Below are 27,223 nucleotides of genomic sequence, written 5' to 3'. Positions count from 1 at the left end.
GCCAGTATGCTGTCATGGGCTAAGACCTGTTTGTGTGTGGGAGCTGAGGAACAATCAGTGATGATATAATGCTTACTCATCCTTCTAGATCGTGGGTTTTTTCTTTTTTTAGCCTAGATACCTAAAGGGGAAGATGGTTAACCTGCTAACAGTTCCCAAGTCACAGACTTGCTGGTTGGCTCCCAGTGACTCCTCTTCCAGTGCCATAAATTACCTGATAATTCTGAGTAAACTTTCAAGCCCTTTCAAAAGTCCATTTTTAGAAGCAGCTGATTTGCACCAGGAACAGTTAGTCCTATCGATTTATTCCAGGAAGACTGACATATTTCCCTTTCACATCTGTATTCTTGAAGTGTCAATTAGGACCTAGTCTGTAGATAATACAAACAAGTATTTCAGAGACTTCCAAGGCCATATATCACATTTAGTTTGGTTTTTCCCAAATCTTAGTATCAGAAAACTTCATGACTCTTTTATCAGGAGGCCCCTACACTTTATTTCAAATGACCAGTTTTGAAGGTTTGGGTTTTTTTTCTAATACTACTGCATCAGAAAGAAGATTTTGCATAGTAACACAAAAACACAAATTCAAATGAAAATGCTGGGCCAGAGCATAAAGAGACATCTATCCTTTCTGCCATTTACAACAGGTTTACTACAAACCACAAAGCTTATCTGACTAGGAACACACAAGTGATATATAAGCTGCTGAAAACAGTCAGGAACACAGCTTTGCAAATCAGATTAGACATGACCTTCAGAGGTGATCTGCCACCATAGCACCCAGAAGGTCTACATGAATTACAGAACCACAGAAGCTTTCATTCTGCAAAGCATTTCCACCATCCAAGCACCAAGGAGCACCTTCAGTGTTTACAACCTTCCCCTGTGCTGTAACCACAGGGAGCATTCAAGTCTCTTCCTGCACCACCGGATAGGTTTCCCCATTCTGAGGATGCACACACATGTTAAAAAACTTCATGATACAAAGACATGCATTAAAGAAAGTCTCCACTTGTCTTATACAAATTAAATCATAGCTTTATAGAATTTCATGCAACAGTCCTGGACATACACAGCAGTAGTCTGGATGATGACTGTCTAGGGGTGTTGAATTTGCAATTCTTCTTCATCATCTCTGACAACTGAAGCTCTTCAGCTAAGCCAAAGACAGCCTACAAACGATCCCGAAATTGGCTACAGGAACTGACATGAATAGTTCTCAGTTTTCCTGTTGCTAAATGATTACATGTAGTCTGAGTAGTGAAAGGAGACTTCCTAGTCTAGACAACATGACTGTAGGCTCCATTTCCACCTCCAGTGTTAACTATAAGAAAATCTAAAATGCTTTGCCTTTGATACAGAACCAAAATAGCCACATCTTAGGAAAAAAAACCAAAAAACAACTAAACAAAAAGAAGAAAGGCACCACAACCCCTCATAAGAAACCTAGTCTGAAAAAGGAAGAAAGAGAAACTGGGTTGCTTAGAGGAAGACTGTTCTGTTACAGTGAACAAATCTGGAGTTGCATAGATTTTGATACATGCACAAGGAAAAAAATAAAATTATTTCTAACCTTGATACTGGATACAGCAGACAAACAACCTCAAGTGATGTTTAGGTTTGGCGGCAGTGTCATATACAATCATAGTTAGTTTGTCTTTGGATAGCTATCATATTAAAAAAGCTCTTAAAATACACAAGCCCCTACAGCTGTCTGCAACCTTTAAGTCTTGCCATTTCCAACATACATTGCAGTCATATAGCATGAGAGGGCACTGAAGAATTTCAAATCAATTATAATAAATCCAGACAGTAGACAGCAGAAGGTTTCACAATACACATCATCGGCTTCAGGATTCTTCACATAGCACTCTTAAATACACAACTGCAAGAGGCTCAGAAATCATCTTGTGAGTTTTAAAATTTTCAGTACATTCAGACCATATGAGCATTATCTGCCAAATTTATCATATATTCTTCATCCACTGGTGGGGTTAGGATTTTCCCTGCTCCCTCCTTTGCCCACATTGCTCAAATGCATATCATAATTTTGTGTGAAAACCGTTTGCAACATACTGAGAGCATTTTCAGTCATGTCATTGTAATCTCAGTTCTCTCATTCAATCACTGTCTGGAGTACGCATAGCCAGGACAGAACAATTTCACATCGCTGCAGTATTTTGCCTTTCATCTTTAGCTATTTCTCCAGCTCGTGCTTTGCACAGGCTGCCTAACAAGCAATAGAAGCTGGGTTTATCTTCAATCCAAACAGTCTAAGACTTCCATTTAATACTTGGGTCTCTGTAGGACGGGCACTGTGGAATGTACATCGTACTAACACTGTTGAAACAAATTATGCCCTGTAGGTTCTTGCTCTTGTCTTTCTTTCATGCATGCATGCTCCCCTCCATCTTATTCATTAGTGCACTGCAGTTTTCTTCTAGAAGATGGTAGTTAAATCTCTACTTGATAATGTGAAATGGTAACAGAATGATTTCTTTAGCTTTTCTGATTTTAACAAAACCAAAGAACAATAGGATGGACAAAATAAAGGAAAAAAATCATCTGTCTCAGTTATCTGAACTCAGTCTGATGCTGTCATGGTTCACTGTTTAAATAATGACACATGATTTTTTTATAATGTTAATTACATAAATAGGTACTTAGGAACTACTTAAACAAAAGATTATTTACCCCATTGACTGGAGAAACCCATGTGTCAGCACATCTGCTGCACAGGAAGATTAAATCTGTTCACACAAAACTCATGCTCTCCCTTGCTAATGGAGAAGAGATTAGTAGTGTGAGACCTGAAGCAGGGGCTTTGGGTTTAATCCAACAGACCCTTAAGACTGTCACAATGGATGATGCTAGCAAACATCTCTGGATTTCTAAAAACCCCGTATTTACTTGCGTAGCCACTCTGGAAAAAAAACCCAGGATTTTTATTGAGGAGAGATTTCTATGTGTGCATTTTAATTTTGGAAGCTTCTGCTGTGTGTTAAGAGTAACAATCAGACACCCAGCAGCCTTAAGAGGAACTGTTGCCATGATTGTGCACCTTTAAGGCCAGACTGACAATGCTAGTTGATGATGTTTAGAAAGAGTATACTGAAAACAACTCAGTTACAGAGTTCTCTTTGCCTTGGTTCACCTTCCCAGCTGCTGCTGAAGGACCTCCAGACTATTATTTTAATAGCTGTTGATGAGTGCCAATCCATGCTTATCACATCACCTTAGCACTGCTTTTGCATCCCAGGCTTGCAGGGAAGGGTAAGTGTCGGAAGACTCCGGTGGTGCAGAAAGGGATTGCCAAGACTACAGTTAATGAGAAGAACAGAAAACATGAGTCCAGTTTCCAGGTCCAGCAAGCACCCAACAAATTTTCCTAAGAATGTGTTCTGTCTGCTTCCACCTCATGCAGGAATGAAAGTCACATGAATGCTCACATAAGCTGAATGAACAGTTAGGGCTGTTTACCATGGAGTTATTGCAAGTGTGCTCTAATAGGAGCAATTTACTGAGTGAACACTTAGCTTCAGCCAGAAAGGGCAATATCCTCCATCCACACCCTCATAAGGTAATTCGGAGCACACAAAATGAGCTACTGATGCTTCTATTCTGTGTCAGCCTCTGGCAGCAGGCATCCTGAGGATTTCAAAGTCTCCCTGAGCTAGGCTTTGCAACATCCCTTTCTCAAAGACATTAACAGCCACTTTTTCAATCCGTGTACATGGAAATGTGCAGCCAAATATACATACCCCAAACACGTGTTGCATGCACAACAGAAGCGTGCCCACACACGCCCATTCACAGCCAAATGTAGTATAAATAACCTCACTATATAAATAGGCTTGCTTAAATGAAGTCTCTTGCTTAAATAAGGCTGGCATAAATACTCTTTCTTTATGCTGCCTGTTTCATTTCATGTTTAAGTCTGGAAAGTGGCAACTCTGTTGAAATGACCAGAAAAACCCCACTCAAAGTCAACAGATAAGAAGGACAGGTGAGCTCAGCATCATGATGTCACTGGTGAAGATTTTGTGAAAAGAATAAAAGGCAGGCAATTTCTTTTTTTGCATGAGTGTCTCTGATGTCAAGGTAGATAAGTATTAGTAAGACAGGCAATAAGGTATTGCAAACAATCAGAGGAGATCCTCAAGCACTGAAGCAGCAGCCCACACAAAACTAAAGTTATAAAAATAAACCTTGCATTCTCAGTTTAAAAAAAAAGGGGGGGAAAAAAGCAAAAAGAATTAGAAAATGAAAAGTAACTTTTCCCTCTTTCTTGGCATCTTTGGAAGGACACCAGATGACTGTCCATACTCCTTACTGTGCTCATGTCTGTATTCCTCAATATGGTTTTATGGACATTTTCTGTCTTATCCTCTTCAAAACATTTCAAGAAGCTGTTAAGACTGCTTTCTCTGAAGATGGGTAGGAAGGACCGGCTGTCAGAAAGGACTCTCTGAACCTCCCTCCAGCAACCCTGCTTCACATTCAGCCCACACACCAGGCCCAGCTCTATCAGTGTTCTGGCTCACTTTGTCAGGGCTGTTGCATCTGCTCAGAACTTCCTTCCTGCTAATGAGTCTCTCTCTAATTGATCTTCAGGGTACATATTTCTTCAGTCTCCACCATCCACGAGCTAAAGATGTGTCAATACTGCACATGGCAATGCTTGCCATTGCAGAGACAAATCCTGCCTTCTACTCTCTTCGCTGAGTCCTCTGCTCTTTGCACATGGTAGGTGGAATGATTACTTCATTTTCCAAGTGAAGACACAAATTTATAAAGGTCAAGCAATGAAGAGGCAGTTGCCACAGTGGGTACAAACTCCAAGTTTTCCTCACTCTTCATTACCCAGCCTCTGAAACACAAACATATCTACAGTGCTAAGCCAGTAGTATTTTTACCTGTTACATTAGTGCTTTGTTCAGGGTTGGACCATTTTCATTCCATTAATGCTTTCCTTTAAAAACATTTCAGAATTGGTTTAAAAAAAAAAAAATAGATGTTTAAAAAGATTTCAGTCTTTCTTAATCATGCAGGGATTTATTTTCAAAGCAGTATGCCAGGAGTATTCCACGTGACTCTCATTCATGTTAAAATTAGAGTCACCAGAATAAACCCCATATGCTGCTTTGAAAAGGTACTGCAATGTGTCCAAGGAAAATTTTTGCAGCTTAATGCTGCTTGCACAATTTTTTGCCTGCTTTTCTTCTTTTGATTTATAAATAGATTTTTAACATACTTTTTTTTTTTTTAAATAACACTTTGTGTTATCTAGAAAAAACAGAAAGAAGGGATTTGCTGGTTTTCTTGGTTTCTCTGCAGCCCTTTTATTTTAAAATTATCAGTTTAATCAGAGTAGTTTTGCTTTGTAGGATGCACAGCTTTTGGAAGCTTTTTTATAACTCTTTTTTAAATACAGTCACTGACGACAACCTTTTTACCCTAGCCACAGTCCGCAGTGAGGTCTGGCTGCCTTCCACATCTGAGCTGTTGTCCTTTCTAGTGGTGCTCAATATTTCTGTGTTAGCCTGAAACTAATTTTCACATCTGGACAACAGGGAACGTCTTTCCGGAAAGGCCGAGGCAATAGCGTCTCCTTGGAAGTAACAGCACTGCTGCTTTGTGCTGGAGCCAGGCACCAGGAATATACAGGTTTCTATAGTCAAGGTCCTGCCTTACTTTCTACCCAATCCAGAGCATCTGTAACACCTGTGGCAGCCACAGAAGCCCACCCACCCAAAGCCAGCTGCACTGCTGGGCTAACTGTGGGCACAGTGTGCCCTAGTTTGCCTTGGTAATCACGGTGAGCATTGCAGATGCTGTGCTCACATATGCACATACTGGTAAATACTGTTTGATTATTATATTTGTCATTTATGACTGCAGTCTTTCTGGTCATTTGAAGAGAGAGAAAAAAAAAGTTCTGGCAGCTCTGGTTCTCTCGTAATTGCTCTCAAATTTTTACTGCTTCTAACTGTGCATGAGAGATTGTGCACAAAAAGACAGTGTGAGTGCCATCTCTTCAGTTTATCATCATCTTTCTCATTACTGTCTCAAATTGCCACACAGTTTCATTTCAGCCATTTACACCAAAAGTGCGGCAAACACTGTAACCACTTCATTACTTTAACCTTTAAAGGATGTAAACAAAGAGTAAATATTTTGCTTAAATGTGCAAGATGCTTTCCATCATAGAGGAAATAAAACCTCTCCTTGCTAACATAATTGTGCATCAGCATATGAGAAAAGAAACCAAGACATAGTTGCCCTGTCATCAAAGCACTGACAAGTGAGGTGTGGGCTAAGTTCCCATCTCTACCAGTAACTTTTCAGGCAACATGCAGGAAGACATCATTTATGTATTCTTGTTATCCTACTAAAAATCACTTAACATCATCTTTCTGTTCTCCTTTTCTACTCTTTGTATGTTCTGTTGACTTAAATGGTGTTCTCCTTTGGTCATAAACTTGTGCTTAAAAGAAATACCTGAAACTTCCTGGGATGGTGAAATGACAACTTGCACCTGAAGCTAGAACCTCTAAGCAACAGAGCTTTAGCAAGAGCAAATGTTTGTGTACAAGACAAGCATGTATAAAAACCCCAAAAAACCCAACAGCCAGCCACAAGACAACAAGCATCCCCAAAACCAATCCATTAGTAGCCAAACATGGCTCTGCAACTTCTACACACAGGACCTGCTTTAAGTATTAGGGTTCAAATATGCTAATGAATTTCTGTGGTTAGAGAAGTTACCATGTCGGCTGAGCTGTAGTAGTAGCCAGTGGTAAACATTTAGTAAAACACACTTTTGTGAATGTTGGCAAGGAATTTTGAAGAAATGCTTTCAACATCACATTTCTGAAGGAGCTTGAATGCCCCTGAGTAATAACAGTTCAGCTGTCAGAGCTAAGACAAGCTAAAACTGCTTTAAAGGGATCACTGCAGTTAAGGGGGAAAGCCTGACTTCTTGAAGTGGCTATAGAATCCATCACAAGGATCTTTTGCACTCTATTTAACATTAGAAAAAAATTATGAGATTGGCTGATGCTCCATCTGAGTTTGTTTCAATTATGATTAATGATATGAATTACTATTTCTTCCCATTTGGATAAGATCTCCTACTGCATAAGAAAGTAGTTTTTACACATAAAGCTACAAAATAATTCAGGTTGCTAGCCAGTTCTAGGCATCAAGTCCTGCAGACACAACAAAGCAAACTTCATATTTAAGTTGGCTTCCTCAGGGCAGCTCTGGGCAAGTTTTGGGTTTCTCCAAGGATAAAGATTTCATAATCTCTCTGTGCAACTGGTTCCAGTGCTGCACCAGTATCAGTAGTTGGGAGTGTTTTATCCTTCCATCCTAGCAGTTTCCTTCATTGCAACTTCTCTTTTCTTCTTTCTCTGTGTACTTCTGAGAAGAGTATGCATCTTCTCCTCATCCTTCTTGTTCAAACAATGGCAGAAGGTACAGCTGGATTCACCCTGGATCCAGCCTTTTCCAGGATGAACAAATCTGGTTCCTTCACATTCCCCTTGAACACCACATGCTCCATCCCCCTTAATCATCTTGGTGGCCCTTTTGTCAGTTTCTTCCCATTTCTAGGGCACAAAACTGGACACAGTCTTCCAGCTGCTGCCTCATAAAGGCCAGGCTGGGGGAAACAATCCCTTCCTCTGCCATGCTAGCTGTGCTTTAGCTAATGCAACCCAGCATGCAGTTAGTCCACACCACACAAGGGTGCACTGGTGATTCATGGCACTCATCAGCCCAGTGACCGTCCTACAAGCAAGCACCTACAATGATATTTGTAAAACATGAAATTAGCCTTTCTGAGTCCTGAATCTGCTTTGGCAATCACCCATCCTCAGCTTTTAGTATCAAAGAAAATATCTGCAGAAATTAATATCAAAACCCTCGCCATCATAAATATCAATACAAGATACTGAAGTGTTACTCTAGTACTAAAATCAAGAAGCTTAGAGAAGAAAATTTGAATCATCAAACTCTTTCAAATTATAATAACTAAAGCAAATTGAGCAGCTATGAAACATCCTGTTCTCTGGAGCTTAAAAGCAACAAGGCAATAAAACACCCTTAACCCATGCAAAGGTAAATAAGTTTTATGGAGATATTTTCTTTCTTTTCTCCTCAAGCAGAACCACCAGTTTAAAGATTTTGTCTGGTACTTTAAAGATTTTACACAGCAAAGGGCCATTTAGGCCATATATCTAACTGAATCAATTTTCAAGCTGCACACATACAATACCTTTTACCTGAGGTTCATCTCCCAGATTGGTGAAGACGGTTCTTTTATCTAAATGAATTAAACTTTGAAGCCCAGTGTGTGTGAAATTCAGCTAGATAAAAGAATATCCTGTTCTCTGCCATCATTATTAAATGTTGTATTTATACCACTACTTCTGAGGTAAGACTTTTTTGTCCATACAGATCAATTTTTAGGAATAAGAAACACGTGTGCATGTAATTTTGTACTTTACAATTTTAACAGTGGCCCTCAGATTTCTACTACTGCTGAAAATACATAGCTGCCAGTAACACCCATCCTGGGTCCAAAAACTGGCTTCCAATATTCTATGACCTGAAAGGATCTATTCTGATGTCTTGATGGATGTGGCTGTCCAAAGTAGTCAGTGGGTGTCTCCAGCTAGAAAGTGAGAAAAGCCATTAACAAGGCAGGTGGAAGTACTATGAGCCATGCCATTATTCCAAGGAAAGAGGACAGGCAGAAAGAAAGTCTGGGGGAATAAATTGTATTGAAGATTGGAGTACTGAACAGGGAGAGAAGCTAGAGGAAACTTCACTTAAAACTGAGAGAGAAATTCAGTAAGATTTCTACCTCCAGTAACTAGCTTTTAAAAAAATCACATATAGGTCTTAAAATGCAGGAGTATCAGTTATATGACAATCAGACCAAAAAAGAAAATCACTGGGAAGGAAACAGCCCTTTAACAACTTCCAGATCCCTAGGGAAGGAAACAGTCCTTTAGCAATTTCCAGATCCCTAGCTTACATAAAAATGAGTTCTTGGAAGGAATCTGAAAATCTTGACAGCTATGAGATTACATTCTTTATCTCACACATCTGATTTTACAAAAGCAAGGATGTTTCATTTTTCCACTTGGTGACTTTAGAGACGTTATTTTCACTATGAAGGGCTGGTCAATTGCTTCTGAAGAGGCTGACAATGTAACAATGATGTGATGAGATCTGTGGTTTCCTTTGAGCTCTTGGTTAAGTACAACAAAAAGCTCTAGGCAGCATGTACTATTCAAGCAAAATGGACAGAACTGCAGTTTTTAAGTTCTTGCTGCTGAGGTTCTCTTATCAGCAACACAATTAGCATCAGTCAGTTTCCCTAAGACAGAAAACTGATGCTTGAAACCTGAAGACACCCCTCCAGAGAAAAAAATTACCATAAAATTCAAAGCATGTGTGGAAACTGTTTCTCCAGATGCTTTCACACACATCTTCTAGAAGCAGACTTGACATTCTTGATGGAAGGATTGGTTCTTGAGCATTTCAATTTCATGGCCATGGCACAAATATTCAGCTGACATATCATTCAGCTGACATGGCAACACCTTTAATCATCTACACAAATGTCTTTTTCAAGGATTCTGGTATTTGTTCCTTCACCTCTCTCTGGTGTTTGGGTTAATATACTTTCATGGTATCAAATCTGTCTCCCTTCCTGTGCTCAGCTGTTTAGGTGATTCTCCTCAGCTTTCTGGAGAATTAGTGTCAGTATTACTGAGGGCCTTGTTTCTCTGCTTACCATGACCAACATATGAAGGCAACTTTAGGAACTGGAATGGAGCCCCTCAATAAATTACATTTTAGTCATCAGTAGATCCACAACATTTTTTGCATACTATTCAAATCCACAGTGAAGAGGGGAAAAGGCTAAGAAAAAAGAGCCTTACCACTTTCAGAGGGACACACAACACCTTCCATCCCCCAGTAAGCTATCTAGCTCTCAGGCAAAAAGTGGCAGAACCCAAGTTCACATGTCTCAGCTTCACCACCATCCCAAATAACAACTGCCTCTGCTGTGGTCTCAAGGCCAAATACTCTCTGGGGCAAAACCTAACACTTCCTGCAGAAAGTACATGCTAAACCCCTCACCTCCTCCATTTTCCCTCTCATCCAGTGTCTGGGAACTTGAGGACAGTTCACATTAGTGCACCAAGGCCCAGTTTAACCTGTGATTAGCCTAATAAAGGTAACTACAGGAGCCAGCAGAGGCAGGTACCTGTGTCAGCCCAGTGTGCATGGTGTGGATATGGACTGAGATAGCTGGTGTGGGGAGGGGAGAGGAGAGCCCATCTGCACCCACACACCATCCTCTCCTCTCACGCCGCCTTCCAGCAGCCCTCCCTCCCATCTGCCTCTATCACAGCCAACCTTAATTTACACTGGTGCATCGGGTAGCAGGCTCAGCTTGTCAGATGCTGGCCAGTTACCTCATGTGCTAAAAATAGAGACAGGCAGCAGCAGCGACTGACTGGCAAACGCCTCTTTAATGGTGACTGACATACTCGATCAAGACAATACGCGAGATGTAAGCTGCAAACAATGAAGGACATTTGTGTAAGGACAGATGAGACAAAAAACAAATAAGCACCCCGGCTTTGCTTATGAGACACATATGAAAGATTTCTGCTGCTCTTTTCAACCACAGTGCTATTTAGATTACAATTACTTAAAGCAAACCAACAATAACACAAGCTCTTCTGCTACTCCAAGAGAGGCTATAAAAATCTCATTGTCAGCTGCATCATTCATCATTATAAACTCATTTCAACTGAAACAAAATATCTGAGACATCACCTCTCCCCCCTTCCTTCCCTTTTTTATTTGCCTATAATAAGGCCTGTAGTCTGGGGAGCTCTCAGGCTGAATTCCATGGATTGTGATTCACAAAATGAAAATCTGGTATTATATGCCCACTGACATTCACATCAGCAGCAATTCATGCAGCAAAAAGCCATATGCCATGCACCTCTGATTTAACTGTACTACAAAAACATATCCTAGAAAGAATAAATAAAAATACACAGACAAGAGAGGTTCCTGGGATCTGATTATTATCCACACTTTTAGACAGGAATGACAGGGGCAATATCACAAAATATGCTGTTTTGGTGACAGTTCCAGTTAGGTTATATCATTTCCCTTCACAGCTAACACATTCTACATGCAAGTGAGGCATTTTTTTTCCGGTGCAAAAGGTTTATGTGGAGTAGAAAAAGAGCTGTTAGCACAGATAACCTACACTCAGTGTTTCTCCTCTGGTTATCAGACTTTCCACTCAATCATCTTTTTGAAGGCTGAGAAGTTTATTGGTTTGATCAGCACCCACAGAGATGAAAATGAAGAGTGCTTTGAAAGTATGAAGTACCAGCAGTTTTAAAAAATTATCATCTCCGGGGTGTTACACAGACCTGTATGTGTTCTACAGTAACACACAGACTTCACTAAAAATCTGGGGGATAAAATCCCTTCTGCCAATGATGGCTAGATTTTCTACAAATAAGAGATTCTACTGCTGAGACCAACAGAGGCTTTCATCACTGTGGAAAGGACAAGACAAGCTGCTGGCCAAGGAATGGATTACACTAAAATACTCTTTTCCTTTTTTCTTGTTTTAAATAACAGATGTTTTGTTGAAACATCCTTTCCTTTCCTTGCTTTTGGCTTGAAGAAACCATCTCTTTGTTGGTCCATCCATCCTGGCATGTAAATGGGAGAAATCAAGCTTGAAAATGCTTTTCCTTTTAAGGCTATGCCCTCCATGAAATTATTGTGTATGTGATCACTGGAGAAGGATCGTTCTTCTATAACTAGATCTGACCCTATTACTAAAGACTTCCAAAGCCTTGTGGCAAAGATAGAAAATAGTAAAGATACTATTTTAAATGAAAAAAGTCTTTGAACTAGAAAAGGAGTTCATAAGCTACAAAGTGCAGAAAAAGGACAAATTAGACTGCTTCATTATGCAGTCTAAGTACTTACTTTTCACAAATTAATTTTTAAAATGTATTTGCATTCTTGACAATGCTAGTTCAGACTGAAAATTTTTCAAAAGGAAGAAACCATCTAGATTAAAAAATGTGATACTGTTGTGCAGTTCTTTTGAGCTTGACAGCCCCGATTTTTGGGGTATGAATACTTAAATCTGATTTTTACAGACCGATGCCTCAGTAAGTGGAAAGATGCATCTTCAGCATCTTAAATACCCCATCTCAGGTTCCTGCAGCCAGGAGCAGCAGATGAGTGCTATGGGACACATTTGGAGATCTGACAGGTGGAGATAAATGCACAGAGACAGAGAAGACCAAACAGAGCCATTCCTAAATGAGCAGCTGATGAAGGCATACATTTGGAATATCTAGGCCACAAAAAGCATAGAGGGAACATTGACCAAATGCTAGGGAAAGGTCTTAAACAGGCTCTCTGTGTCACATTAAATTGCACTGCTTAAAGCAGACCATTCTCAAGGAAGAGGTTGATAATGAAATAGATCTGACAATCCTTCTGCATCCAAATTATGCTTTCTGTAAGATTCCTATTGTATTTGAAGGGACTAATTTCTTCAATTAAAAAGTCTTATTTTGTCTGTAATCTATGCAGCGGACTTTCAAAATGTTAATTGCTACAAATTTTTTATAAATTCGTGCATTACACAATTAATGATACAATATATTTATGGCAATTATCTGTTTCCAATAAAAGTTAATAAAGTGCTTTTGGCCTCAGGTGTGAAAATGTGGGATTTAATTTGTGCTAATCTGCCCCAGCCTGGGGAATACTGAATTCATTCTATGTGAGAATAATTTATTTGCAATATCCCTGACTGATATAAACAAAGCATTCTCAGGGGAAGGTGCAATAAAGCTAACAGAGAGGTGCAATCATTCCACTAGCCCGGCATTTCCCAACGGTAAAATGCAAACAGAACAGCCTTCCAAAGCTTCTCCCAAAAGAAGTTAAATTCATCTGCTTCAAACCCATAAGAAAACAAAAATGCTTTGGAGGGCATCTGTGAAGAGCTATTTATCATCGCTTTCCTTTCTTCTTTCATTGAATTGAAGAGAAGGTGATAGACAGGTCTAAAGACTAAGCAAAGGATTTTACTTTCAAGTTTGTCAGAATTATTTTTTCTCCTGTTTGACGTAATGGTTCTTTCACTTTCTGAAGCTACCATTTGCCATCCTTCTCCTAGCCTCCCTGTGCACCAGGATGGAGGGAAAGAGGAGCACAGAGAGAGGAAAGCATCCCTTTGGGGCTGAAGCTGCTACGACATCTGTGGCAGGGTCATGGAGGAGGCTGGAGCCAGTGGCCAGACATCCTGGTTCTGATTTTGACCCTGCAGCTGCTTCACTGCCAAGGCACTTCAGCTCTGGGTGCCTTTGCCTCCTTCCTGTAAAGTGTGGTTTATCAAGACTAGGCCAAGCCTGCAAGGAGCAGAAAAGTGCAGACTATTTTTAGTGGCACTAGAGGGGATCACTTGAGCATGCCGGGGAGCTGTGACTCCCACAGGAGGGAGGCAAAGCCCGGTCACTTCCAGGTCAGGCACAAAGCTGCCATGGCAAGGACTAGCATTAGGACAACAAGGTTGCAGCAGGAGGGCATTTTGGACAGGATCTATGGACAACGTGCTCCTTGAGTCTCCCCAGTTAGCAGTGGATCCAGCAAAGCTGGTGACAGCTCCTCTGCCACATTGCTGCTCTGGCCCTTTCAAAATGACCCCCTAGGCCTTTGCTTCCTCATGGGTAACTCACATTATCTGACAGTGGGTTTGGCCCACCACACATGTTTTCACACCAACCACTGCTCACACAAGTTTGCTTTTTAAGAGCCTGTCCTTGAACACTCAGCCATACTTTGAACCTAGCCTTACACAATTACTCATCCCTACAGCTGCTGAAAGCATGACAACACTGGAGAAGCTGAGAAACCTGTGGCATGGCATTTCCCAACCTCCACCCAGGAAGGAAATGGTATTTTTCATTTTTATGTTATGCTTGGTTACCTTTTCTGTTATCTTGTCAGCGAGCAAGGAATAATGTTCGCAGAGTCTGAGCATGAGCCATAAACATCTTTTGTGGTTATCAAATGCCTCCGTGTTTGCTTTGCTATTTAATTACAGGACTCACGTAGGGCATTTATTGTTTGCATCTGTTGCTGCTGTGAACAATGTCTACTCTTCTGATCACCACAAAGGCAGTTTGTTATGTGTATCCCTGTCAGTGACATGTTTTATCATCTTGCTGAGCAGACCCCCCTGCTGCAGGGGGATCTGGTGCTGCAGCTTGGCGTGTCCCTGAAATAGCCAGATACTCAGGATACCAGGTCTGCCACTGTGAAATGGATGCTAGCTGAATGCTGAAACCAGTTTTTTGAGGTTTCTGAGAAGATTTTTCTTATTACAAAATATTTTCTTCTTCTTCTTCTTTTATATTATATAATATTATTATATATTCTTATTACAAAATACATTTTCACGAAACATTTAAAAGCTCATGTTTTATAACATGATGATCTCAAACACATGTCCAGAGGCCAAATTAACTGAATCTCTAAGTAACAAGAAAAATGCACTGGCAGCATCATTAGCCAACCTCATCCCACTTTCCTATTTCTCAAACCTGTAGTTTTAGTGAATGCAGTGGATTTTGTTTTCAAGCACCATACATCACAGTACTTACAATTTTTTCAGTTTTGCCTCCTCCTATTTAACTTTAGCCATGTTGGAATGATAATCTGCATCTTGTTATGAGTTGCAATTTTTGGTCATCTAAAAACCAAAAGCTACATTAATATACTAATAAAAGTAGCCACATTGTGCCCATTCTCTACAATGCAGCTTCAACAGTCTGCTAGCCAAGTCAAAAAATTTTGTCGTTTTCCTTCCACACTGGGACAGGAAGCAGTTATTTTTACTCTTAATCTGTTTTTTTTAAGATGGCACTAGGTACAGAATTAGCAAATTGCTCATTCTGTTCTGCAGGTTTTATAAGACAAGCTATGGCTGCAATTAAAATATCCATTTGCTCACCCTTCCTCGTATTAGCATATGAACTTCAAACCTACGAAAAGCAGCCGACTGAAATCTCTGGAAACCAGAGTTAAGAGGATAATCTTGTCCCCTATACAATGTCCTACTTGCTGTCTCCTTGTATCCCAAGAAACAATATGTGTACTTTACAAGAAGTTCATTAAAGAGATACCAATCGCAATGTAAATCCACATTAGGGCAACCCAGGTGCATTTACTAAAGTACATTTAGTGGGAATCAACAAAAAATTTTCCTTTGGGAGTATGCTTTCATTTGGCCCCACGGGAGGAATTTTAATGTCAGGCAGGTACTTTGCATTCCACCTACCATCGTGTTAAAAATAAACAGTAAACCCCAAACCAATTTAAGTACATCTCAGTCTGTGTGGCAGCAGAGCCTGATTACCCTGAACAGAGTGTAGGTGGTCCCTCCATGAGGGAAATCTGACTGATGGGCACCAATTTAAATGGGCAGGCTGCTGATGAAGGTTTCTAGATGTTGGATGTAAGATAACTCAGGCCAGCTTTCCTACAGTCAGCACTGACTCCAAAAATCAATGCACAATGCTTTCTTTCTGCTTTAATAAAACATGTAGAACTACGTAAAGCTTGGAGACTAGATTATATTTTCAAAGCCATAAACCATGCTGTCTGCTCACAAATGACTTTGGAGAAACTTGTAAAGTGTCCTTTGATAATCTGTAGGCTCAAATAAAAACAAAAAGGTTTCAAATGGAATTGTTGCCACTTGCATGTCTATCTATACAACTGCATCTTAATTTCTCTAGGAAGCTCACAAAACATGAATTATGTATGTCTTAAAATGTTACAAAGGCATACTATAAGCTTAGCTGCCTGTCTGAATTATTCTATTCAGACATCTACTAGTATATAGGGACTGAAAAAAAAGGGTTTAGGTCTGACAGTGTCATACTATCATCATAGAGATCAAAGGACTTTTTCTCATGCAAGACTTGACAAAACGTGTCTCTTTTAATGAATAAGAGTTGGATAAAGCATGAGATCATAAATGTTTCACTAAAACACCATAAAATCCTTCCAACCAAGTGCTGGTTTGATTATTTTTGAAACTTTAAAAAGGAATAAACCTATATAAACATAAATTGAAGAACCATGATGGCACAGTATGCCATTTTGTCATCAAAAGGAAGTCTTAACATGTGGCTTAAAGAACCCTTGAGAACAGGCACTAAAACCTGAGGGGAAATTCAGTCACCTCGCCTCTTTTAGTGCCTGTCATTCCCCAATTCAAGAGAGGAGGAAGTAATTCTCTGTATGTGCACACAGACCTCCTACAGACCCTCAATGCACAAGCTACTGTGATTAATCAAAAGTTTGAAATTAAACTAAGAAGCTCCTTTTCTTTAATTATGATTAAACATCAAAGCAAGCAGTCTAGATTTTTTAGCAGAATCTCCAGGTCTCAAGAGTTACCAATCAATATACTGAGAGTGTCCAATTTTATTCTGGAGGTTTTAGAGAAGGAAGGGAAGGAGAAAGGAATAAAATGAATGACCCCATCAGGCAGGTGGATGGTAAACCGTAACAAAGTGGTGTTTCATACACTACCATGACAATCAAGTTATTGAAACTGAAAAACAGTAGCACAAAGAAAAGATGAAGGATTTTTTTTTTTTCACACAAGTAAATTACTGCATCTTGTGAGGTCTGCTCTCTTCCCGTTCACTTCTGAAAGGATGGGCTGAATGCTCCCCGGGCCCACGTGGCCCTTGCCTGCAAAGTTTTCAAAAGTGGCTGCATAGAATGGGTACCCTGAGCACACAGGGAAGATGCAGGCAGAATACTAACATGTTGTGATCACCAAAGCCTCTTGCCAGGTAAGGATGAAAAATGGTGGTGTTTAGTTTGGTAAAGCCATTGGCTGCACTGGCAGCTGTTACCCACCAGCCAGATGGGTAAACCTTGGGTACCACTATATAACGTTTCAGCCCCCACAAACCCTCGAGTGCTTCACAAGCCCACACAACAACACAGTTTGCTTCACTCACAGATCCCTTCAGACGCTTATCAGCTGAGTAATGCACATCACCACCACATGTCATTTGAAGTGGATAAGAGCGCAAAAATCTCCTTATGACTCTAAGAAAGGATTTAGATAAGCAAAACATAATTAGAGAAGTGTTAGGAATGAGAGACGCAAGAGCTTAGCATTCCCTCCCCTTTACGGAAACAGTTACAAAATCAAGAGTGATTTCTGCAGGCAGAGATCCTGGGTTCAGGATCATGCAGCACAGTGCCACCACCAGACAAAAACTGTGGTAGCCCAATGGCAAATGTTTCAGGTTTGCCCCGTGGAGTAAAGAATTGCCCATGTCTTCAGTGACACATGCAGTAAGACATAGTGCCGATCTTGCTGGACTTGACAGAACTGATAGGTGAAGTGACAGGATTATCAGCAACAGAAAACACAAGTAGCAAACTAGTCAGATCAGAGAAAAAATTCCCTGATCTTCTACAAACCTCCACAACAATGCCTAACACTGCAAAGTAAATTATTTTGTTATCTTTTTAGGGTGACCTGTGCCAGTGCCAGAAATGGAACCATTCTTTTTCTGAATTCCCTAGGATTACTAATAATATGTCAAGTCAAGTTGTGGGAAATTATGTAGACAAATCCGTCTTCTACTGAGATAGAAGGCCTGTAAGTAATAGGCAGCTGTTAATATATTTATTTAAAACAACCACATATTATGAACTAGTCTTTATAAAGTTGCTTTTTAAGCTCTTGATTTTAGCAACACTATACTGTTCAGTGAATTATCTTGCTCTTGCTCCTTCTGTGTTCCTAGATCATTAGGTAGGAGAAGCATGTCAGAAATCCCATGTAAGGACAAGCCTCTAGGTCATCTGGCTACGACAGCATGCATTTTGGACTTCCTTTCTCTCTTTAGCCAGGACTCGCGTACTGCTGCCAACTAACTTGCCTGGAAGAACTCAAGAAAGGTCATTCTTCACTGTGACCTAAGAATTCACCTTCACTCTGCAGTAGAAGATGGACATTGGGGCACTTCAATAATAGACTGTTCCAATTACAAGTCAGGCATGATCATTCCTAGTAGCTCTCACATAACATTTAAGTCTGGTGACGTCAGAGCACTTGTAAGGCACATGCTGACATTGAGCAACAGTCTCACTTTTCACTCCAAACCAACAGTTCTATAACAAACATCTCCCAGGGAGAGGCTCAAGGTCTAGTCAGAGGATCCCAACGAAGATAAGGATGCCAGCTGGCCACAAAAGCATGAGTTTGTCATTCTTAGAAAATGCCAGGGATACTGTTCAGCCTCATGGTAAATTAGGTAAAAATTGGATGTCTAGGGACCATTAAGACAGACCTGCTCTTTATAGCTTTTCTGAGGGTCAGAAGATTGGCTGAAGCTTCCAGAATTCTTACTGAGGAGGTTTTTCGTTGAATTATTACTTCACTGGTTTTCAGGGTTTGGTGGTTTTGGATTTTTTGATTTTGCTTGTTGTTGTTGTTTTTGGGGTTTGTGGGTGGGTTTGTTTGTTTGTTTTGGTTGGATTTTTGTTTGGTTTGTTGGTTTTTGTTTATTTGGTTTGGGGTTTTTGGGTTTTGTTTTTGTTTTAGCAGGTTAAACTGCACAGCACTCTGTCATGATTGTGTCCACTCTTGAATGTTTTATCACTTTAGTGCTCACATGAAATCAAAGGGATGCACAAAATTATCACTGCAGTACTCTCTCTGCATTATTTACAACCTTGGAGGCTGCAGCACTTCAGCATAATATTGCTAACATAAAAAGGCAGAATTTCCCCTCAAGCCAGGATTTTAGTCTCATAGTCTGCAGTGCAACATGACTGAAAAAGGTCTATAGACCTCCTTACCTCTCCCATCCTCTATCCACCACTTTCTAAATGCTGGCATTCCGATGTGCAAAGCATCCAAAGGGATGAATCTCTAGGCTTTCAGCAGAATGGGAATTAGTAAATCCCTGTGCCTCTAGGGAAGAATATATGGCCTTGTTTCACCATTCTGCCCAGTCATTCCCACCCCACCCTTTTTCTTGCCTTGTTAAAGTCCTCTGAAGTTGCCCTCATTTCCTTCCATGTCTTGTTCAAAAGCTGAATGCAGATACAGAAGAACTCCTCAAACGATCTGTCATGGGTGAAGAACATGGGATGGAAATCGTTGCAGGTCTCACTGGCTAAAAACAGAAAAACAAGGGGGGGTGGAATAAAACATGTACAGGCAGGAGCTTCAAAAAATAAATGTAAAATACAATCAGCCACAAAATTTAGAAAGCAAAGTGTATTTGAGTGAAATCCCAGTTCTTGCAGCAAAGGATGTCAAAACACTGTAGAGAAAAGCCAGCCTCAGCCTACAGTCTTAAGGACAACAAAACACAGAATAGACCCTGTCTTTAGGAGACTGACAGCAAGAAGAGGAAGTGACAACCTGTTTGCCTGAATATTCTCTCAATGTTTTTTGTTTGTGCCAAGTTTTGTTGCTTGCTCTGGGACAGAGAGACAAAGGGAAAACGCACAATTCTCCTCATCAAAACAAGAGCCTTCCCCACTGCTAACAGCATGCTCCATCCTGCCTGCTGGGTACCAAACACCAGGGCCCATCACTCACAAAATAGGATTAGATCAATGTACACACTGAAATGTGAAGCTCTGCTAACACAGGAGATGATCTACCATATTGTACAGAGGTAACAAGAAAAACGTTGACAGATACAATGATGAGAATATAACTGATTAAATTTGTTCTTTGAAAATAACCAGAAACAAAAGCAATGGACCTTCTATAATCTGTCCCTTATCTGAGACTGACATAATAAAAACCAACCAAACAAAACCAAAAAACAATCCCCAAACTTCCTTATTTTTAATAAAACACTGGCTTTAAGGGGGGAAAAAAAAAAAATCAAGGAATACTGTAGTGACGATCCCAAAATGGAAAAGCAGGAGTGTGCTGTGATTCTCCTTGAACAAAGAATGAATTTTCAAAAACTAAGGACTGAAGCAATGCTGACCTCTGGGCACATCTGAGCAACCTGAGCAGAGAAGGACCTTTAGCCAAGGACTGAAAAAAATCTTCAGACTCTGCCATGACTTGCAAGACCACTTCATTAGGTTGCATATCTATGTTCTTAAAAAGACAAAGAAAAAAGTCAAGCTGAATAATCTTTCTTTATATACCTAGTCCCCAATCCTCTCAGCTTCAGCTTTCACCCCTTCATGAGTGCGCCTTTGAACTTTTCCAGCAGCCACTCATATGCCTAAAAAGCATCATCTTTCCTTACTTCAGGATCAAACAGCCATTACTTAGGCAAACTTCCTCCTGTCCAAGAACAGCAGAATTATAAAGCACTGGGATAATCAAGCACTGGGATAAATCACATTTTCCCGAGGCTGAATCACTGTCTGACACCCACTTTCTCTCACTGGAACTGGACAAATTAGACTCTGGGCAGGAGGATGCAAATGGCTCAGGCAGGCTGACTCTGCACCAGCTGCAGACACTTGGTCTTGGTACCTCTTCTAGCCACAAAACCGTCCTTTCAGTGTGTTTAGTTACCTCTGCTGCACCAGCAGCTCTGCTGTAGGAACATAAATTGTGTTTAGAATCACCTGAACCCTCAAAAAAAAAAAAAGTTTCTGATCTTTCCCAGCATGCAGTATTCCAATTATAAAGCAAAACTCTGAAGTTTAATTGTAAATTTGAAGCTTAATTTTAACATTAGATTTACTAAGATCTAATCAATTCTTCAGCTACATGGCAAGGATGGGAGTTGAATCTGGAGCACAGGTTTAATTCTAATCAAGTAAACTCCATTTACTTCAAAGGATTTGCAGTCAAGAGGGAATTAGTCAAAGCAGGGACCTATATTTATGAGGAACAACTCAATCCCTTTAAAAGAATAAAATGCCTCAGGCGTGCTTTTCAGAGCACCTTCAGCTTCCATTCATTCCGCTGGAGCTGCAAGGGCTCAGCACTTCCAATAATCAGACCTTCAGCCTGTAATAATGTCAGAGACACAACAGAACAGATTCTCAGAGGGCACTTGTCTTTAAGTCATGAAATACTATAATGATGAGTAGAAATAAAATAACAGAAGAATGCAGCCAGTACCTTCACTGTATAAATCACAGCACGAAACAAGGCAATAACCCTCGACACACACTGGCCTTTCTGATCCTCCTCAAAGCCTGAGCTTCTCACTGCTCCTGCTCATAAAAATCAATAAATCAAAATTAATGGAAAGGCTAGGGATTCTCAGAAAATTGATCATCGGTTCTAACTCATGCTCCTTATGATAATCACCCTCAAACTGTATCTACTATGCTGACTGTTCTGCATGCAGAATTGGAGATGCCACCTCTCCCCACCTTATTTTATAAGTAGGCAATGTATGGTGTTTTATGCCTTTCAGTCTCAAAATGAAAGAGTAAAAATCACTGTTACTGATATAAATGGAGAAAGGTGGGCCTGTTAGAAAGCAGGATAAATGTCTTAAAGCACAAAACAGATCTTAGGAATAATTTGAAACCAAATGATAAACAGCTTCTCCAAAATTCCCAACATCATCCAGATAGCAGAGAAAAGAAAGAAATCCAGTCTGCTTCAGCAGTAGATTTTTGTATGCCTCGAAAATTCTATCCACATTAATACAAAACAATAGAATTCAATGGAAAAACCTTCATGCTGCAGCTCTAGTTAAATCTATGTCCTGCTCAGAGTGTTTAAATATCCAATGAAGGATAACCCTTGTTTCAATACTTTCCTTCTCTTTTTGGCAAGTGAGATGAGGATGAAGGAAAAGGTGATGCTGTTGTTGCTACTGTGTTGAGACCAAAGTAAGACTGAGTTACAAACTGCTGTCTTTGCCCACACTCTCCAGCCCCAAGGCATCTCCGATATCACAGCACTGCCTCTCTGTGCACAGTGAGCAAACTTAGAGGCTGCTCAGTTTTACTAATTAAAAACGTCTTGAATTTATTTTTCCACTAAATTGAAATTTGACTAGTTCTAAACTGAAACAGAGGTCTAGCCTTAGTAAAATTTGGAGACCTTCTGCATAAGAGTGCTGCGTGCAAAATTCTGGCCCTTAAGCCCAGCACTTTCTAACCATCCTTTTCACAAGCAGGGACCAATCACATTTACAACCACATAAAAACATCCACATGGCTGCAATGTGGGGACACAAATCATCATGATTATTCACCATCAAGTTTTAATTACGCCTCTGAGAGATCACCTTCAAAAGGCAAGCCACAGATGTCTAGCCTACATAAATCAGGTGAAGATCTTGTTGATTTTCCATTCTTGGCACAATTCTTGGAGCTGTAGATCAATATGCCACCTCTCAGAATACAAGTAGTCCCTCAAGTTTCTAGCTGATCTGTAGCTGGAACTTTGAGAAAGCAGCTTAGTTCATTTCTCATCATAAATCGCACTGGCAAAAAAAAGAGCTAATTTGTACCTGGGAGTTTATGTGGTTCCTACAGTGTGTATTTTTAGTGTCTACCCAACACAATTTTGTCAGTTGCTTCCTAAATTACAGTAAAGACATTCAAGAATCCCAGACTGTTTGAGGAGTAAACAGATTTGACATGTTACGTTGTTCCTCTGTGGATTAGTAGAAAACAACAGGCAGAAAAAAAAAAGTGAGAAAGACGAAAAGAGCTATACCTTCATTTTGTACCCCATCTCTAAACACCTTTTCCCAGGAGACAGACTATCATCAGGGTTGAATTTCTTTTAGCTGTGTCAAGAACACCTAGGTATTTGCATATTTGTGTAAGCCTGTCTTGAAAGGGCACAGATTATGTGATGGTGTTTCAATAAGTGTTTTGCTTGAAGTAAGCAGAGATTTAAATTTCAAAGTTGCTGTGGGGAACTGAATATGGACAACAGGGATTTCTTCATGCAAGAAAGACTCCAGGGAAGGACCAGTGCACCAGACCAGACAGCAGGCTGCTGTGTCACCTCACTGTTCAAAGCAGTATGAACAAAAGACCACCAGTTCAACAGAAACTGGCTGACTGCTGTAAGGGCTTGTTACATTTCCCCCCATGTTAAAAAGTAGACTACACGTAGATATCTATAACTAGTTTCCACTTGGAAGGGAAGGAAAAGGTTGATACAATTTCTTACCTTAGACTGTTTTGTGGAATACTTGGGAGTAACACAGGGATAAGATCTCCCTGCCCCCAAAGCTAAAACAGCAGGCAGAGACACAGTAATATACCTCTGTAGGCAAGGTACTGCCCTTGATCTAAAGAAAACTCTGCCTTCTTTCTGACTCTGCTAAACTGCTGTGTTGATACTACTCATCCCCCACCGTGTCTTTAAAATGGCATGTGGTCATTCTGATGTCTCTTGTGAAGTTCTTGAATTCAAGAAATGAAAAAGGTTGTACTGGTATGAAGGCCATATCTATCATGAAGGGAATGTTTGAAATTAGGAACCACCCAACCCATTATTTACAAAATCCATTCATGATGCTTTGGGGGATCAAGATGAGGTGACTTAAACAGTCATTGCTCTGTAAATTTAAGGCTTGGACCCATGAAATTGGGAAGGCATATGAAAGACAATCACAAATGAGACACTTCATTCAAGAATGTCAGCCAATTGGTCTACAAAATAGAACTTGAATAGATCTGATTAAGTAGATAGTAAATAAAAGTGATAAGGCTGCTGTGTATTCTCAAATATTTCAAAAGCACGCAGTCAGCTTAAATCAATTGTATTATTCAGTCAGCCATCTAAACACGGTCAGCTGGCAAAAATACTGTCACGCAGAGAGGCAGGCAGGCACCTGTGGTGAGGAGTCAGCCTCTGAGCTGGGGATGGTATCAACAGATCCTGTGCACCCTGAAAATCATCAAGAAAAGCATCCTGAAATTGCATTCTAACAATTGTGAGGTGAGAGAAGCAGTGATGCAGAACCCTGAGAAACTGGTTTGCAAAGTCCCAGGGAGAGGGGGGTTCAAGAACATCTCCCTGTCTGAAAGGTACCTGGGAGCCATGTGATCCAATTTTCAAAGAGCTGTGCTTTCTCTTCCTGAGCTGCTGCTTAATTCAGTGTGAGTCATTTATCCCTTCAGTTGTTTTCCCGAATTTCACAGAATGGAGATGATAATATTTCACCAGAGAGGAGGCGGGTGGAAAGAACCACTGCACTTTCAGCAGTGCAGCAAAATCCACAAATGAAGGGTGCCATACGGACCTTGGAAATACCATCTCCACTTGGCATGGCCTCCTCTGAGATTATTATTTGCCAATAAGAGAAGGACCAAAGAGCAACTAATTCTCACTAGCTCTCAGGAGGAGAAGCACTGTAATTTCTGCTTCTCCCTGAAGATGCAATACAGTAAAAATAACTACTGCCATGACCATTTTTATATATGCAATCAAAAATTCTCTCAGTAATACAAGAACATATAAGAAAAAGAGCACCTAATACTGCAGAAATACAGTGATTGCCCAGTTTTCTATACTGCTGATCCCTGTGGTCTTCCAGCAATAATTTGAACCTTTGGCTACCTTTCTGGCACGATAGGGAAAGAGTGTAATTTAAAGCAAGGAAGGTCACTGGCAGTGCTAGTGCAGTAATGAAGTAGTAATATTGCTGCCGATCGTGTAATTTTCTTTCCTAGGGAACAGTTCTTTTTGGAAGACTCCACTGGTATTAGAACAAAAGCCACCAAAATTGCCTAGCAACACAGGGCTACAAGAGAGCTTCAACGTTTTACCTTACCTGATCACATATTTAGTCAGAATAGAAGCTATAAGGAATTGCTAAGCATGCAGCAAAAGCCATCAACTCAAACACCTAAGAACATAAGGCAATACCATGTCTCTGAACCTGTGAGATCTATAAAGGAGCCATAGAGGGAAACTGGAAATAAAAGCACAATAAAAGGCGTCCTACGGTCTGCAAGTTTTCTCAAGGCTGAGAATAAATTTTAACATGCAATGACAAACAAGAATTCCATGAAGCTTCAGGACTAGGATGTTCATGGCATATGAAGCCCCAAGCTCTTCAGTAACTTCCCCAGATTTGCTTTAAAGGGGACTGCTGCTATGTCAGAAAAGCATATTCTCTCCCCAATATATCATTAAATAAGGGAGCTACTCTTTAAAAATCCACCTCTCCCACTGTCCCAAATAAAAGTGGTGAAAGAAGAACCCTGACTATTGCAGCACAAGTCAATAAATCTCTGCACTCATCGCTACTAACAGATCCAGCAGTCCAGAGGTGGCAGTAAGTAGGCAGCAGACTCACTCTGCCACATCCAAAGGTGATGGTGAACTGAAGGAAACCAATGGAGCCACTTGTGTCCACACAGGCCGGCTGACTTTGTAAAGATAACTCCCTCTTTACTGCACGTCTCCTACTTAGAACAGGCCTGAAGACTGAACACTATAGTTTGGAAATGCAAACAGAAAGCCAAAGTGCAAAGAGAATTTAAAAAAAGGCTCTTATATGCAACTAGGAAATGAGAAAGATTACTAAGATCATCATGCTGATAAGAGTTCCCCATCTTGTTCAAGAGCAGCCTATTTTTGTTTGTGACAAAACAGGTGCCAATTATAAATAAATCTGAACTGCCTCTGCAATCTGTCACAGCACACTGCTGGGCAACAGGAAAGTGCTTTGCTTCCCTCTTGATTCCTCCACTACTTCCAGTGTTAAAAAAAAGCAGTAATCAATAACAATAAGAAAATGTAGTTTTAAAACCTGATGGATAAATTAGAATATCATTTTCAGAAGTGAGGGAGCACTTCATATGAATTAGTCATGCACTGCTAGAAGAAAAGTCCTTGAGAGTGGAAATTGAATGAAAAAGCAAGAGCTTGTATTCATCATACCAAAAATAAATAGTCTTTTGGGAAGAAAAGGACATAGGTCCACAAGCACATATCTAATTATGCTCTGGCATATTTACAGTATCCCTGAACAACAATACAGAATCACAGAATTATCCAGGTTGGAAAAGACCTTCAAGATCATCAGAATGTTGATTAGCGTGACGAATTTGCTTGTGGCCTATGAAGTCTTTATGGTCACTTCTAGCAAACATAGAATAAAAGGGAAGTAGATATATCAGGAAAAATCTACAGAAGGTTGTTTAAGAAATAAAGATATTATTCAAAACTTTCTTACAAACTTTAACACTGCTTCTCTGTCATGTTCCTATCAGGTTCCTGACATTTTGTAAAGCACACATGAAAGCTTAAAAAATATCAACCAAACCACCATATAAAAAAACATTTCTGACAATTTCTAGGCCCACAGATTGTCTTCTTGAAGTCCAGCAGACACAGGTAGTGGCACTGACAGAAGGCCAGTTAAGCTCAGACATATAAAGGGAGGCACCTTCTCACATCTGTTCCATGTTGACACCCTGTTCCTTTACCTGTTGCACCCTTTCTCTCCGAAGCCCTCAGAGAAACTAGACTTAATCTCATCTCCAGACAAATCAGGAAGAATGCCAGGGGCAATGGGGGAGGTATATATATGCAGCATTTATAAAGAGCAGTGTAAAGGCAATCTCTTACCCTGTGCAAACACCCTTTTTAGTCCTACAGTACCCATTGGCAAAGTTTATTGCTAAATGCTACATTCTGGTGCAATTTCTAATAAATGTTGCAGCACCTCAGACACAGAACTCTGAGGGCTGGGGTCAGAAGTTCCTGGGTGCAGAAGAAGTGGGCACTTGCTCTGCCTCTGCTTGTTCATCTCCTTGATGTCACCCCCCACAAGCATTACAATGAGAAACTGCCTTTCATGGTAAAATTGCTGACTTTTCATGTCTTAATCTGACTGGTTTAGAGAGCACCAGTTTATTGCTTCTCCTGAAGGGATTCTTGCTAAAAAGCAAACACTTACCTCTAATTACTCCTTTTTTTTATTAGGAAGTTACACAGACTGTATTACAGGTTATAACTCAGGCCTCTCCAAAGACCTTCTGTGAGATGCTTCATTCAGAATATACTCTGGTTACCATTTGAAATACAGACCATGCTGTTTTGATTCACAAGAGAGGATGAACTGTCACTGAAAATTAATTCTGCTTTAAGTAGGCTGGCTAAGGTTCCATC

At 40.2% G+C, this 27,223-nt stretch overlaps 1 protein-coding gene across 4 annotated transcripts in view; it reads right to left on the bottom strand.

The window, feature by feature from the left end:
- Positions 1–27,223, bottom strand: part of ELMO1 (engulfment and cell motility 1) — a 305,196-nt gene that overhangs the window by 84,697 nt on the left and 193,276 nt on the right. For all 4 annotated transcript variants that reach the window (XM_039548679.1, XM_039548678.1, XM_039548680.1 and 1 more), the window contains one exon: positions 19,171–19,307. In XM_039548679.1, coding sequence (XP_039404613.1) covers positions 19,171–19,307 — 137 coding nt within the window. The remainder of the gene's footprint in view (positions 1–19,170; positions 19,308–27,223) is intronic.

This window comes from Corvus cornix, chromosome 2 (assembly GCF_000738735.6).
Source record: "Corvus cornix cornix isolate S_Up_H32 chromosome 2, ASM73873v5, whole genome shotgun sequence".
Lineage (NCBI taxonomy): Eukaryota > Metazoa > Chordata > Aves > Passeriformes > Corvidae > Corvus > Corvus cornix.
This window is presented reverse-complemented; position numbering and strand designations above follow the sequence as displayed.